The following is a 15,590-nucleotide window of genomic DNA, read 5'->3' as shown; positions in this document are numbered from 1 at the left end:
CTTTTTTTACGTTAACTAATTTGAATGTACTTCAAACTAAATCTTTTTTTTACCAAAAAGCTCCAAGGATGCCAGTCACCGCTAACTGTTTTTTGTTAATCTGTAATTCAAGTTTACACTGTGATTTACGTGTGATTTGACTGACTTAAAACTGTTGTGAGTACATCATTGTCGTGTTTAGACAGATGAAGATCAAGGTCTTTGGTATACGACTGTCACCATTATGACTAATGACTGAAGCATAATTTGATTCAACAATACGCGACCAACTCCTGGGATGGTTGTTGAAAATGGAACTACGGGCTTAGAAGACCTGACCAGCAAGAATCTGCACATCTGAAGAACTAGAGCATCAAATGATGATGGAAGAGGACTGTTTTCCTTCTTTCTCTGTTTTTGGGGCTTTTTTCCCAGATTGTATATTCAGTGAAAATACTACGAAACAGTTGTTAGTTATAGAGATGTACTGATGCCTATACTGATATTGGATACCAATTTATTTTTTTTTTTTTTAAATAACATTTTAGTACATAAGACATTGCTATCGGATTAGTACTCCGTATCGGCCAATATCCGAAGCCATGGTATCGGTAATAGGTCTGAAAAAGTTAGGTCAGTGCATCCCTAATTTGTATATTTTATTCTTACCATTGGAGCTATTAGTAATACACTTTGTTACATCAATTCATTTCATATCGAACAGTAGATATACATTTTTTGTAATATTGGTAAATATGTAATATTATGAAGCCAAGCTCCTTTTTTTGTACAAAACATTTCCAACCATGAACCTGAAGTCATCAGCATCATACTCCACAAACCACACAATCGGCAAGATTTTGTTCGACCATTTTTCCTTTTATTGACATTTCACATTTTGTCAAAAAAAAAGACCCACCAGCCCCCTCCTCGTCCCAGTTTCCACATCTTCCTGCCGACTCCAGAGCACAAGACTGAAGAACCAGACATCGCACTACCAAGAACTTAAGAAGAAAGCTTAGTTTTGGTTGCTTGTTACTGGCACTCCTGTATTTGTTATGTCATCATAATGAATTGTTGCTCTTGTACTCAAAGTTCACAAAAGTCTGCTGTGATTGTAAAGAAGAGAGCTGCCAACATTTCTGAAGGATTTAATCCATGTACTACACGTGTATTTCTCACTGCTTGATTTAAACACTTTATTTACTGCTGGCGAGTGTCGCAGCTCTTCACTTGGGCTCAAGCTTGTTCTTGTTCTTCAGATGACTGCTGTAAAGACTCCTTTAATGTCAACACGCATAACACAAACTGTACACAATAGCAGAGAAATTGAATTGGACACTTGGACTTGAGAGACTCAACAGACCAACAAAGAGGAGGAGCTGTTTCTTTATGGCTGCTGTAATGTTGAATAAAAGATATCTGTTGTCAGACAATCGCATGAGTGAGTTGATATTGACAGCTGATAGCAGTTTGGATAATAGTGAGGTCTATCTAATGCTGTTTGTTGTTCCGGCTACTAGGATTGGATCTCCCACCAGAACACCAGCTGTCACCTTGAGAGCTGCAGAGTCCTCCGAAAACAGTCAGTCTTTCGTCTTTTAACTTTTCCCTATAAAGATCTCGTTACTTTTTGATAACCATTGCCTTTTGCAAAGCTAGTTAAACATCTGTCAGGGTTGATATCTGGTTGTTTAAGGTACCTCCTCTGGTTGTTCTATAGTTGTATTCTGCAGAACCCGTACTATTCCGTGATACTCTCCGACATTAGGAGCATTACTTGAGTACGACTGCTTTATGGCTGCCTACCTCACCGCAGAAACCTTTGGCTGTGTTGTAAACATCTGTCCTCTTTGCTGTTTTTAATAGGTGTGTTTCATTTGTGTTTTTTTAAACAGATACCCGGAGTGGGATGGTGAGATTGCACTCAGGTAAATTTGATAAGCTTGGCAGACGCTGTAATTTGATTGTTTATGTACGTTGCATTAACTCGCACAACACATTTTAATTGGTGTTTCTGCACGATCACAAAGTGGCATGGTAAGAATCCACCAATCGGTCATATCTGGACAATTGTACAAGCAGTCTTGGAACTAAAATACGATTCCATCAGCATTAACACAAGCTCACTACAGTTTGTAACAGATATTTTGACAGCAGCAATGTTGGAAATCAGACTGGAAACTGGTCATTAGTGTGATTGGTCAGGCTTCATGGACCCCCCCCCCCTCAAAAATGTTGCCCTATTCGACCAATTCAGGGCTAAAATCCAACCGACTCCATCAAACATGTTGCAACCACGATCAGTTAGTGAACCAGTACCCTGTTGATTTTGGAAAACTTTGCTTTCCTTATGCTTTTCCCATCCCTTGCTCTCTTCAGCGCTGCAGGTAAAGATGCCTCGCCCTCAGCCTCTTCACAGACTTCTCAGCATCGTCAGAAAGCCAGACATGGAAGCCGCTCCCGCTCGCCTAGTCCCCGTCGGCACCACCGCTCAGAGGGCAGACAGGAGAGACACAGTCGGCGATCACGATCACAATCGCCGTACAGCTCCAGATACACTCACAGGTCTGATGCATAAATTTTAAAACAAGCAATAAGTGAAATGACCAAATATGTTCCTGCAGAACGTTTTAGAATATCTGCATCAGCATTTTAACCTCTTTAGATTTAGTCCCCCCCTTGAGAAATCTAAACTTTATATTTTTAAGATTGTCATTAGATGTGATCTGAACTTTTACCAGATCTCGTTCTCCTTCCCCGCGGTACGACCGCCCTACTTCCTCCCGCAATTGGTCACGTTCAAGAAGTCCTGAGAGACAATCTTCACCACGGAGAAGAGATGATAGATGGTCGTCTCCGAGGTGGAGCGACGAGAGATCGCCATCGAGAAGGAGCGACGAGAGACAATCGCCATCGAGAAGGAGCGACAAGAGACGGTCGCAATCAGGGAGGAGCGATGAGAGACGATCCCCCAAACGAAAGTCGAGCAATACAGACAACTTGGTTAAGAAACTACTGGAAACATCAGGTTTGAGAAATGACAAACATTTTAATGACTTAACACCGTGTTTAAAGACTTGTTTTGTGTCGTAACGTACCTGCGTCTGTTAACGCTTAATGTACAGGTGAATGCCACCAATACAACCTGTTTTTGTGGTTTCTTCATGATTTTATGCTCTTTAACTTTAAATGTTTTCATCTTACAATAAAGACGCAGTTTGAGACTTCGCAACCACCAAAACGCTGCAATGTTGTCTGACACTCTTTTTCGTCTTTGTCCCTGTAGCTGTCCAGTCTCTGTCAAAACAGTCTGACCTGGAGACTGTGGTTAAAACTCTGGCTCCCGCCTTAATGGCCGAGCTAGCCAAGATGAAGTCCACATCGTCGTCATCCTCCGCTTCCATTGGAGGAAAGCCCTCCTCGTCTTCTGCCTCTTCCTCCACCAAAAAGCCTTCTAAAGCAACTCCCAGTCTGAAAAAGAGCGAGGCAAGTTCTTCCACAAACATCGCTTCTCTTCTTAGAGATTGATGTATTTTTGTACATGGTCCCTGATATAAATACACTGAACTTAAAAAACTAACACGGATGCATTATATTTAGTCTAAACGTTTGTGTTTTTCTCTCTCTTTGCTCAGTCTGATGAATCTTTGCTACCAACCGAGGTGGAACTGGAGGGGGTTAATTATTATATCCCTCACAATGAATTGTTGCTTGCTGTGAAGAACTTTGGAAAAACCAAGTCGGTTGTAATGTTCCGGTCCACAGGGAAGGTATGTATAGAGAGAGGCTTGTATCTGCTGATGCTTTGCCTTTTCATACTATTCAAAATATAGTGCTGTTGGCTACATTTTGTCTCGACAATCAAACCATCAGGCACAGAAAACTGTATGCAGGCCCAGACACATGCTTATGTTCCCTGAGAGTATGATGGGTCATGCAAATCTGCGCAGGAACAATTTCTTGACATCAGTGATGTAAAAAAAGTCAATTTTAAAGTGAAAATGCCATCAAAAATACCCCACACTAATGTGACCGCCGCGTACGTTCTCCCGAGCGGACTAGCAGATTCCAAGCTGAAGCAGTTAGTGGTGGTGAGCTGTCAATGTTAGGTGTGAGTATATAGTCCTGAAGGTTGTAGTAACGCATGGATATGTATGTTTGTGTGTGTGCATTTGTAGGCAATCGTGAGATTCTATAAAGAGGAAGACGCAAAGAAATTGATGAGCATAAAGAGCCTCGATGTGAAAGGAATTCAAATCACTGTTGTTGGAAGAAAGGTATTTTTAAACTTTTTGTCTTTCTTTCTGTGTCTAGGAAATATACATAATATGTCAGCTATAGTGTGGTCAGCATGACGGTCAACCTTCCTCTATATTCTCATTTGAATTTCATTCCTTATAAAAAAAAATGTTACTTTTCGAATTACATTCAACTCCCGAAATTCGCATCAACAGCCCTAGTTGTCACATTGTCAATTAGCAGATTAATCTGAAATAACTTTTTTTATTTTTTTTTTTTTTGTTTCCAGGAGACTGTTTCGAAGGAGCAAAATAAGCCTCCCCGGAAGTAAGATATGTTTCACACTGACCTCTTTTTAACAGTGATGAACTTGTTTTTGTCAGTATATTATTATAAATATTCAGTTGCTGCCAAAATGTGTCCTCAGTGGGGGAAAAATGTCAATTTTAGGGAAATGTACCTATTGTCAAAAAATCAGCATCCGTTTTTGTGGGAATTGAGTAAAAGTCATTCCAGGATCTCAACCTGTGAAGTATAGCACTATTTTATAGTGAAGACCACTTGAAACCCTGACATTGACTTTGTGCCTTGAACCTTGAATTTCTCCATTTCCTCCTACATGACCCATGTAACTGTCTTTTGTTCACAGAAAACCTTCCAAGTTCAGCAACGCCACACCTCAAACCACTTCCACTGCTCTTCTCTCTACTCCTAAAAAGCCTCCACCTTCACCTTCTGGAGCCAAAAGAGCTACAACAGGCAAACTCCAGAAAAGTGCAGCGAAAGGCTCAGTTAAAGGCTTGGCGACCCAAGCAAAAACGAAAAACGTCCCAGGCAAGCCGACAAATAAAATGATAAAAACAGGAAAGTTGCCTGTGACAGGACGTGGGAGAAGGCCCGTGAGAAAGGCCGTGGTAAAGCAAAAAACATCACCAGGATCCAAGTCCACAACTCCAGAAAATCAGCCTGATGTAGAGAAATCCAAACCAAAGGAATCTGAAACCAAGGTTCAAGAAGCTGTGGCAAAAGACCCAGCCAAGGTTGTTGAAAAAGAACTTGATGACGCAAATGACGCCAAAGTTGCTGAACCAATGGAGATTGGTGAAATGGGAGTTGAAGTGGTGGAGCCAATGGAAGTTGGAAGTTGTGCTAAGGAAGAAGAAAAACCGACAAATACGGAGGCTGCACCAGAAAGTTCAGCAGACAAAGCCAGTGAGAGTCAACCATCTAAGAGTACAGTTGATACAAGGCCAACAGAAACCTCTGTCACAGCTGTACCACACCTCCAGCAGAGCACCTTGTCAGAACCAGAGTCCACTGCACAAGGACCGAAGACTAAGACGGAGGCTTCACACATGACAGAGCAGGCTGCAGGAAGCTCTACTGAAGCCACTGTGGAGGAAGAGCTGCCACGTGGAGGGACAGAAACAATGGAAAAAGGTATGTTGGAGACCTTTTTGAATGGATGGATGGTGAAGAATGTTGAAGTGTGACTTGTGAAAACCTTATACCTCCAAAGAGTCAACTTTAATGAACAAAGTAAAACAACCTCATGGTCAGCTTTGCGGCTATGCATTTTCTTTTAGCTCTTCCAATGCTTTTTAAAAATGGTTTACTTAGCTTATATAGTAGAATATTCTCAAACTGAGGACACTTCATCTTTCAAATGATCTGACAAAGTCAAACATATGTTTTTCTTTGGACAGCCACACTTTGAACTGATTAGAAGTGAATTAGTATAACATTTTGTTTGCATAGGGTTATCTTTTGCTCAGCCATCTAACCTGCAAGATTATTATTATTATTATTACAAAGAACTTGTTCAATCCCACAGAATTTGACTGTCAAGAAAAATCTACAGAGGCTGCACCAGAAAGTTCAGCAGACGCATCCAGTGACAGTAAACCATCTAAGAGTCCAGTTGATACAGAGCCAACAGAAACCCCTGTCGCAGCTGTACCGCACGTCAAGCAGAGCACCTTGTCAGAACCAGAGTCCACTGCACAAGGACCGGAGACCAAGACGGAGGCTTCACACATGACAGAGCAGGCTGCAGGAAGCTCTACTGAAGCCACTGTGGAGGAAGTGCTGCCAGGTGGAGGGGCGGAGACAGAAACAATGGAAAAAGGTATGTTAGAAAAACATTTTCTTTAGCTTCAGCAATGAATTTATAAAATATAATGTTTACATAGGGTTATCTTTAGCTCATCCATCTAACCTCGCCAATTATTTTTAGTTGGACGATATCTCCGAAATTGTTCAAGAGTTCGTTTGAAATCGGTAGAAAGTTAGGCTTTGGGCTGTGGTTACTTTTTGGTATGAATCTGCATCCAGCAGATATACCTAAAGGAAGAAGGGCAGATGATGACGGTCTTTCAAAATGCTGACATTCATCTTAATTAAATGTGGTCTTCTGTAGATCCTGAGATGGCAGTGGAGACACAAGCAGATGCAGAATCAGCCATGGAGGCTTCCGAAAGCAACAAGCCGCCTGTTACTTGTCTGACTTTTGGGGAGATGATAGAAAAGCACCTGTATCGACAAAAAATACGTAAGAAATCCAAGAAAATGTCTGCATGTGATCGTAATTTTACGGTCTTTCTCTAATTTGTTTCTCATTTTCTTTGTCTCTCCTTCACAGCGTGCTTCAAGTGGAAAACCTGCCTCTCGCAGAAGGTAAGTTTCCTCAAATGACTTGTATGAAGCGCTGTATCTACACATGTACTTTTATAAAGCTATAAGGATACAGGTCTTTTCTATAAAAGTGGCTATGAAAAAAGTAGGTTTTGGTTCGGTTTTGCCCTCAGATGAAGCACAAATAAGCGTTAAAATGACACAAATTTCCTGAATGAATGCTTGTGGAACGTAATATTGTACAATGAATCTGCAGGTCTTGAAAAGCCTTAAAGTGAATTGTGCACAGAGAGCTGTTCCCTTTCCTCCTCTGCTATATGCTAGAATGTTAACTTGCATAACCATCATCTTTCCTACTTAGTCCTTTTCTCACTAGCGTTCGCCTTAGAGGGTGAAGCCTCTATGAAATACAATGTTAGTTACATACTGTAACTCCTGGTTCTATGAGTATAGAGTTAGGAGCCGATTGTCCGGTTTCAGCTCAACATATACACAAGGTGAGACTGAGCTGGGGCACATGTAGAAGGAATATACCCACTAGCTATCCTTAGACAGCCTTTACTCATAGAATCTGGAGTTACAGTATGTAACTAATATCCACGGCCATTTGTTTTGTAATGGGGGGCAGACTTTCACATTTATAAGGCTGGCCCCGCTTTGCTGCGGTTCAGATGCAATGGGACACCAGCCCTTTTCCATCACAACTCAACTACCCAATAACAGCCCCAAACCTGGATACGATATGAATAACAGAGCAGTCAGCGACTACTGGCTAGAATGCTTATGCTCTTCACCGAGCCATGGTTAGATAATGACTGCAGTGCAACAGTTCTTATTAAAGCAGCGTTTTTAAATCACCAGAAAGGGTGGTGGGTTATGTTCTTCATGCAATGATGAATCTTTATTTACCTTAATTTTCCCAGTTTACTTCACCTGATAGAAAGCTGTTGCTCATCACCAACCTGCCGGAGTATCACGACGGCTGCTACACAGAGGAAGACCTCGCCAAACTGCTCATGCCACTTGGCTTTCAATATGCAGAAGACAGCATCTATGTTATTCCTCAGACGTGCATGGTAGGCACCAGGCTATGAATCTGCATCGTTTTGGTTTAGCAATCACATGTTTCTGCTGTTGTTGCTTTTTAGTCAAATAGTTTGTTTTAGTGTTTTTTGTGTTGCATGGTTGTAAAGCCTTTTTTCTTCCATTTTTTTAAAGAGTTGGGCAACTTTTCAATTTTTTAAAGTTAATTTGTGAACTCATTTAGCTTGAGATTTTTTGCATTCTTATTATATATATACACTGTTGGTGCCTATATGAGACTGATTTTAAACACATTGAAATAGTAATGAAAAAGTACCTTGAACAAGTAGTAATACATCTTTGTCTCTGGTTTTCCTTAGGCCTTCGTCTTAATGCCGGAATTCAAGGATGTGATTAAGATATTGAAACTACATAAGGGCATTCATTTCAAAGGGTCGAAACTTGCTTTCCATGTTGTCTCTTGCAGCTTTGAAATGGCACCGGTAAGCACGTACACTATTCTGCTTTTATTGACTGTTTTTATAGAAGAAGTCAATTTAATACTAGAGAAATAATAGAGAAAACATGCATATTTATAAAAAACAAGCACATTGGTTAAAACCAAGGGGCAACCTCTGGGTCTCAAAAGTGAGTTCAACCTTATCCTTCAACAAATGTAATGTATACGCTCTGTATCGACATTAGATGAGTGTGATGGGTTGTTCTTTGTCTTCTAAAAATGCCTACTCTGATTTCTGTTTTAGTTCTTCTTTTATAAAACACTGATGAAGCTGCTGCGTTTTGTAAGTACTATGCACACACGCACTTAATTCTATCTCCTTTTTCTAAGCTACACTTGGCCTTTAAAATAGGTTCTTAATGTAACTTTTGTGTGTTCGGATGCCTTTGAATTTATCTTAACTCCTGCGATTGTCTCTCTCAATACATTTAACATAACTACTGGAAACTGTCAACAGTTGAAGGGAATACAGGAAACCTAATTAAGATATTGTCTTTTACTTTGAAAAACTGTGTCTCTCTGTGTAATTTTTGGTTTTGATTGTTCAATTCCTGTTCTTGATGCAGCGGGGGGTTGTTGATGCATCAAAAATTGTCTACATCCAGAACATTTCATGGAGTGAGACCAGGGAGCTCAGACAATCTTTGAAAAAAATGCAGTTTGTCAGGAACTTCTTTCCTCTCCTAAACAAGGTATAAACAAACCCATACAAGTGTGACTTTAAAAAAAGACTTCCTGTTATTCTGACTTATCACTTCTTCATGTGTTCCAGGTATTTGTTGAATTTGAGGCCCCTGTCCATGCTGATCGGCTCGGAGTTTGGTACAGTTTCCTGAAACAAGCCCCTGATCATAAACTCTACAGGCTGGCCATACCATCCGTTGGGAATCGTGTTTTACACTGTAAGTTTGTTTTTCTTCAAATTTGGCGCAATCATCCACTTGGAGTCAAGAATAAACCGATACGATTTCTGGTTGTCAAAGGTCGAGGTCACTGGGACAAGTCAAGAATTCACAAAAGCCAATTATGACAATTTCACATAAAAGTCTAACAGGATAAATGATGAAGTGATGCAATTTGAATGAATGTAAACTGCAATTTGACTGATTAGCAAAGGCATACATCTGGGAGGCCGAAATTCTAGTTCACTTTGGAAAGATAACTTGATGCATAAGGTTAATTGGTGTCCCCTCTGACAATGCGCATTGGAATGAAGTTGCTGTCTTCTGTTGCCAGTCCATCATTCTGGGGCAGAGCCTTGTGGCTCAGACCTTTGCGACGTCAAAGGGTTTTCATGTTGGCACCCTCCTTACCACTGTTTTGTTGATTGGCCCATGGCATCTCAACAGTGGAACCACCATCCTTGAACGACACCCCCCTCCCCCTCTCCCGAAGGTCTACCTACCTCTTAGATCTGCCCTCCGTCTCCTCTGCCAGCCTAGTTGCTCCATTGCTCACTCGTCTTAAGCCAGTGGCACCTGGATGCTGTCTAGTGTCTGTTTTGTCACTCGTCAAATATATTCAATCGTGACACTTTGCCTGTTTTTGGTTTTGCAGTACCAAAATCTCCTGGGAATGCTCTGCCTCCCCTCAAGGATCTTATTCGCGGGGCAAGGATCCTGCATACGAAATGTAGCCTTCCGCAGGACACTCTTGGACCATTTTGGGTCACGCTGAGATCTCATCCCTTTGTGTTCCCTACCAAGTCTCCTTGGTTCATCATCCCAAGTAAGGAAGCAATTCTTTCAACACATTGACTTTTGGGATCTAAATGAAAGAAGTGATACTGCCAAATGTACCATGTTACAACGTATTCAAGTAATTGTATTTGCTTATGTTTACTTTTAACTCCAAGAGTACCAGACACTCAAAGTACTGCCTGATATTGAGGTAAGCCCATTTCAGTAAAACTTTCCTATTTTATGTATCATATCAATAATTTAAGCTTATCAACTTTATAGTTTTGAACTATGAACTTCAGTTTTTGGATCAAGTAGCTTGTGAAAAATGAGGTGTGTCAACACATCAATCAACATTTTGGTAATTAAAAGTATCACATTGCACTGTATATTGGTGGATGTCCATCTTAAGGGAGCCAGATTGGAATCGTGGCCAAAAAAACTAAAGTGGGACATCCCTAATTATAACTTGAAAAGACCACATCTGAAGAAATTGCGGCGTGAATGCTGGTTGTTTGGATGGAAAAGCAGCTGAAGCAGTATGAATAGTTGGGGAAAGGGATGAAGGATGCAACATATTGAGTAAGCAATGAAAGAAGTTAAAATTTGAGTTTTAGAGCAAGGACTTAAATAAGCTAAAGTGTACTGCAAAGAAGTTGGAAGTTTGGGTGAATCTCTGAGAAAAGTCATAGCTCATTATTGCCGATTCCGCATGTTTTCATGTATTTCATTTGCACATATGTTGGCAACACTGCAAGAATGGTAGCGGAACAAAAAATGTGGCAGGAAAATAATAAGAAGCTTGTTGGACAAACGTCGGTGTGCTTTGCGTCAGGCAAACTGAATGAGATGACTGTATTTGGTGAAACACATCAATGCTTCTATTAATATTGACATATCTTAAAGAAAAAGAAAATCGCCCACTTCTTGTTCACATTTATTCATACAAGACATTCGGTTATTTGGTCTTTGTTTTTGCTCATCTTAAATTCCAATGTGATCCACCATCAAAATCCACCACAAAGTTAAATCAGCAGCATCACATTAATCAAACTTTGTGTTTCCTAGAGGGCCAGACAAGGTTCCAGGTTCCCAACAATCATGTTGACCGGTTTGCCACCTGGAAACTACAGCCACGTGGACGTGGCCAGTCTGGTTTGGCGGTATTTCCCCAAATGGAACCTTCGCTCCATGTACTACAACGTGATGATCTTACCTCTGCAGAGGAGGGTAAGCAGTAGAAACTGGGACACACATTTTTGTAATTGCACATTTATTAAATAGATGGAGTTTAATTGTTTTTCCTTTCCTTTATTTCCTCTCTTCATCTCCAGGCCTTTGTGTTTTTCACTGATTGGACGTCGTGCTGCGATTTCGTCCACGAGCACATCAGAAATCCAGTTTGTTTGAAATATTGCCTGCTCAGTGTTCACTTCGTCATGGAGAACATATCTCCCATATCCAGTGAGGTATGGACACCAGCAATAATTTAACTTGCGCTGCAGCTGTATACATATGTATCGTCGCAGACTTCAAGTAGTACCCATTCCAGACTGTTTCCTATGACTGCTTCTCCGATGACTCTGTGTAACAAACCAATAGGATTTTTTTTATCTGTAAGGTTATCATAATTTATTAACAACTTGTACTGAAAATAATTCCTTTCTTTAGAAAATGTCAGATATGCTAATTTTAGAGCAAATCACCACATACAAGCACAGAAATGCAAACATGTACGCACACTATTTAATAGAAATGTTTGTGTGAAATAAAGTGTTCTCACAAAACCAAAATTGGGACCTCGATGCAATACCTAAATATCGTCATACTAATACTGAAAAAATACCTTTCTTGTATTGGTGTACCATGCAACACTATTGACATGCAACATGTTTTAAATGCAGATATTATTGTAAATGTGTTTTGACAACATTTGTGACTTGGTCTCTTTTTGCAGGAGATACTGTACAGAACTCTGATGGCGTGGAGCAACGCTGTAAGTCAATAACCTGTTATGTAAATCTTTTGTCAAGTGGAAGCAGCTCTTCATCTTTGGATCTCTGGTGTTTAACACCAACTATTTCTTGCTCTTCAGGGAGTTCCAGAGCCAAAGCTTCTGGAGGAGCGGTTGCTGTGTGTGGAGACCTCTGAGATGTCTGTGGACATCATCGGGGTGGTCATGGGAGTGGTGGCGTCTACTGCGCCCTTTGTCGGCTTTCTGCCACTCTCCAACAGGGTACGAGAATACAAACGTATCACTTTTCACATTAGACTGTTGCGAGAATCTCCATTGTCAGGGTATCTGCAGACCTCAAAAAGCCTTTAAAAGTATTGAATTCAATTTTCCTCCAAAATAAAGACATTAAACAGTATTAAAACGTCTTACATTTCATTTACAAAGATCTTAAATTTGTTTTCTTTAACATGTTTAGTCATACCTTTTTTTCGGCCTGATGGGAGATGTATTTATTTCTATACCTATAAACTAAAAGTGGGAGGTTTTTATGAAATTTCAGTCTGCACCATGAGACTAAAGAATAGGGCACTGTTAGCTACTGTGGCTTGGAAGCTAATTGACTGATAAACTCTGCATGGATTTTCTGTCGCATTTAAACAAATTAGTTTGAGTTTGTTTGACCATTCAGAACAACTGTTTTACTTGAACATACTGTAACTTCACATACAATTATTCTTATGGCTGGTTCTGTTCTCTTTCTCCTGTCTTGTCAATTTCTTCATCTCTCCCTCCTCTCGTGTTTTTTCTCTTTTTGTCCATGACTGTCGTTCTACCTCAGATATGCATTGAGATGGTCGACTCCAGCGGTGTAACAAAAATGGTGGAGAAATACAAGTCTTACATACCAGACTCCTGTGACAGCTACGATGCTTGGTAAGCGTTTATTTAAAAAATAAGGGTTATGAAATGGGGTTGAATTAGTTGTATAATAACTCCCATCTGTGTTTCCCCACATAGTCTTAAGGTTGCCTATGTACGCGTTACTATATCTTAAACATTTGAATCCCCTATCCTCACACCTGAACTGACCAACTCCTTCTTTTTCTCCCTACAGGAGTAAAGTTCAACATGTTGAGACGTGAGTACATCACTCAGTAATTCATTCTTGCCAGTTTAAGAGATCAATTTGATGACTGTTATGAGTTTATATGATGTTAGCTGGTGGCACATTTCATTGGATAAATCAAGCTCAATGGACAACAATTTATGTCCGTCTGTATGCCGACATTGTTCAACTTAAGGCTGGTATAACTCTGAATACACTTCAAACTGCCTGCACACATATCCTCTTCTTCTTGCAGTCGAATAAGGAGCACTTACGTGCATACTACAACGTGTGTGCACATGTGCCCTGTAAAATCAAACGTAAGCTGCAGTTCAGGAATCAACAGCCTTAGGCTGAAGCGTTACATTTACATTAGCGACATATACAGAAAATAGTTTTCATATTAAAAACACTCAACTCAATGACATGTTTGGCATACAACAAGATAACTGTAGAATTATTTCAGGGATACTGCATGAGAACTTCTCACTTCTTATTTCTTTAACAAAGTAGTGTATTAAGCCATGTTGTGAAAACAACCATGCTGTCATTTATGACTGACAATCCCTTTTGTTTGTGATTTTAGTTTGAAGAGCCTTAAACAGCGTCTAAAAGATGCTGGTGATAACATGGAAGCGAAACCCATCAAAGCCCAGCCCCCAGCTGTGAAATGTCAAACCCAGCCCTCTTTGTCTGATAATGGGTCACAACCTGCTCAGCAAACCAGTGGCTCTGGTGGATCCACCATTTCTGAGCCCACCACAGCTGGACCAAGTGCTAGTGCTGCAAGTTACGTAGCAATAACGAAAGACCACGAGAAACCAGGAACAGAGTTTGCCATGGACTCCACTTCTGGTCCTGAGGCAAATGAAGGGGTAAAGAAAGCAGAAGAAAAGGGGGAAGAGGACCCACAAACAACTTCAAGCTTTACTGCTGATGTTACGTCTTCAACTGCAGTCAGCAGTGGGAACACAGTCCCAGCTGCTTCCAGTCCTGCCCCATCAGCCACAGCGCTCATGCCTGAAAAAAGCGTTGCAGTACTTCCTCAGATTAATGCAGATGTTTTCCAGGCCATCGCGGCAGCAGTTCGCAACCACAGGCTCACCCGAGAGACCAGTTCCAAGAGTGAGGAGGAGGTGAGATCAGGCTTTTAATCTTTTTCAGCACATCCATGCTGTTACTTCTTCATCCTGCATGATATACAGTGGGTACGGAAAGTATTCAGACCCCTTTAAATTTTTCACTGTTTCATTGTAGCCATTTGCTAAAATCAAAAAAGTTAATTTTATTTCTCATTAATGTACACTCCGCACCCCCTCTTGACAGAAAAAAACAGAAATGTAGAAATTTTTGCAAATTTATTAAAAAAGAAAAACTGAAATATCACATGGCCATAAGTATTCAGACCCTTTGCTCGGTATTGAGTAGAAGCACCCTTTTGAGCTAGTACAGCCATGAGTCTTCTTGGGAATGATGCAACAAGTTTTTCACACCTGGATTTGGGGATCCTCTGCCATTCTTCCTTGTAGATCCTCTCCAGTTCCGTCAGGTTGGATGGTGAACGTTGGTAGACAGCCATTTTCAGGTCTCTCCAGAGATGCTCAATTGGGTTTAGGTCAGGGCTCTGGCTGGGCCAGTCAAGAATGGTCACAGAGTTGTTCCGAAGCCACTCCTTTGTTATTTTAGCTGTGTGCTTAGGGTCATTGTCTTGTTGGAAGGTGAACCTTCGGCCCAGTCTGAGGTCCAGAGCACTCTGGAAGAGGTTTTGTTCCAGGATATCTCTGTACTTGGCCGCATTCATCTTTCCTTCAATTGCAACCAGTCGTCCTGTCCCTGCAGCTGAAAAACACCCCCATAGCATGATGCTGCCACCACCATGTTTCACTGTTGGGATTGTATTGGGCAGGTGATGAGCAGTGCCTGGTTTTCTCCACACATACCGCTTAGAATTAACGCCAAAAAGTTCAATCTTGGTCTCATCAGACCAGAGAATCTTATTTCTCATAGAGTGGGAGTCCATGTGTTTTTTGGCAAACTCTATGCGGGCTTTCATATGTCTTGCACTGAGGAGAGGCTTCCGTCGGGCCACTCTGCCATAAAGCCCCGACTGGTGGAGGGCTGCAGTGATAGTTGACTTTGTGGAACTTTCTCCCATCTCCCTACTGCATCTCTGGAGCTCAGCCACAGTGATCTTTGGGTTCTTCTTTACCTCTCTCACCAAGGCTCTTCTTCCACGATTGCTCAGTTTGGCTGGACGGCCAGGTCTAGGAAGAGTTCTGGTCGTCCCAAACTTCTTCCATTTAAGGATTATGGAGGCCACTGTGCTCTTAGGAACCTTGAATGTTGCAGAAATTCTTTTGTAACCTTGGCCAGATCTGTGCCTTGCCACAATTCTGTCTCTGAGCTCCTTGGGCAGTTCCTTCGACCTCATGATTCTCATTTGCTCTGACA

The 15,590-nt window shown here is 41.1% G+C and overlaps 1 protein-coding gene across 5 annotated transcripts in view; it reads left to right on the top strand.

Annotated features, from left to right (window-relative positions):
- The window catches only part of LOC116385549 (uncharacterized), a 143,709-nt gene that overhangs the window by 121,756 nt on the left and 6,363 nt on the right, over positions 1-15,590 (top strand). For 3 of the 5 annotated variants that reach the window (XM_031851107.1, XM_031851108.1, XM_031851106.1), the window contains 26 exons: positions 1,503-1,564; positions 1,878-1,910; positions 2,362-2,547; positions 2,724-3,010; positions 3,269-3,468; positions 3,618-3,752; positions 4,161-4,259; positions 4,511-4,548; positions 4,871-5,661; positions 6,056-6,349; positions 6,641-6,772; positions 6,863-6,897; positions 7,779-7,931; positions 8,259-8,381; positions 8,643-8,681; positions 8,965-9,090; positions 9,171-9,300; positions 9,956-10,126; positions 10,254-10,288; positions 11,146-11,307; positions 11,412-11,546; positions 12,035-12,073; positions 12,173-12,313; positions 12,873-12,967; positions 13,149-13,172; positions 13,726-14,275. In XM_031851107.1, the coding sequence (XP_031706967.1) occupies positions 1,503-1,564; positions 1,878-1,910; positions 2,362-2,547; positions 2,724-3,010; positions 3,269-3,468; positions 3,618-3,752; positions 4,161-4,259; positions 4,511-4,548; positions 4,871-5,661; positions 6,056-6,349; positions 6,641-6,772; positions 6,863-6,897; positions 7,779-7,931; positions 8,259-8,381; positions 8,643-8,681; positions 8,965-9,090; positions 9,171-9,300; positions 9,956-10,126; positions 10,254-10,288; positions 11,146-11,307; positions 11,412-11,546; positions 12,035-12,073; positions 12,173-12,313; positions 12,873-12,967; positions 13,149-13,172; positions 13,726-14,275 (4,215 nt within the window). The remainder of the gene's footprint in view (positions 1-1,502; positions 1,565-1,877; positions 1,911-2,361; positions 2,548-2,723; positions 3,011-3,268; positions 3,469-3,617; positions 3,753-4,160; positions 4,260-4,510; positions 4,549-4,870; positions 5,662-6,055; positions 6,350-6,640; positions 6,773-6,862; positions 6,898-7,778; positions 7,932-8,258; positions 8,382-8,642; positions 8,682-8,964; positions 9,091-9,170; positions 9,301-9,955; positions 10,127-10,253; positions 10,289-11,145; positions 11,308-11,411; positions 11,547-12,034; positions 12,074-12,172; positions 12,314-12,872; positions 12,968-13,148; positions 13,173-13,725; positions 14,276-15,590) is intronic. The other 2 variants (XM_031851109.1, XM_031851110.1) reach the window with 2 other exon arrangements.

This window comes from Anarrhichthys ocellatus, unplaced genomic scaffold (assembly GCF_004355925.1).
Source record: "Anarrhichthys ocellatus isolate YVR2014 unplaced genomic scaffold, GSC_Weel_1.0 scaffold11, whole genome shotgun sequence".
Taxonomy (NCBI): domain Eukaryota; kingdom Metazoa; phylum Chordata; class Actinopteri; order Perciformes; family Anarhichadidae; genus Anarrhichthys; species Anarrhichthys ocellatus.
This window is presented reverse-complemented; position numbering and strand designations above follow the sequence as displayed.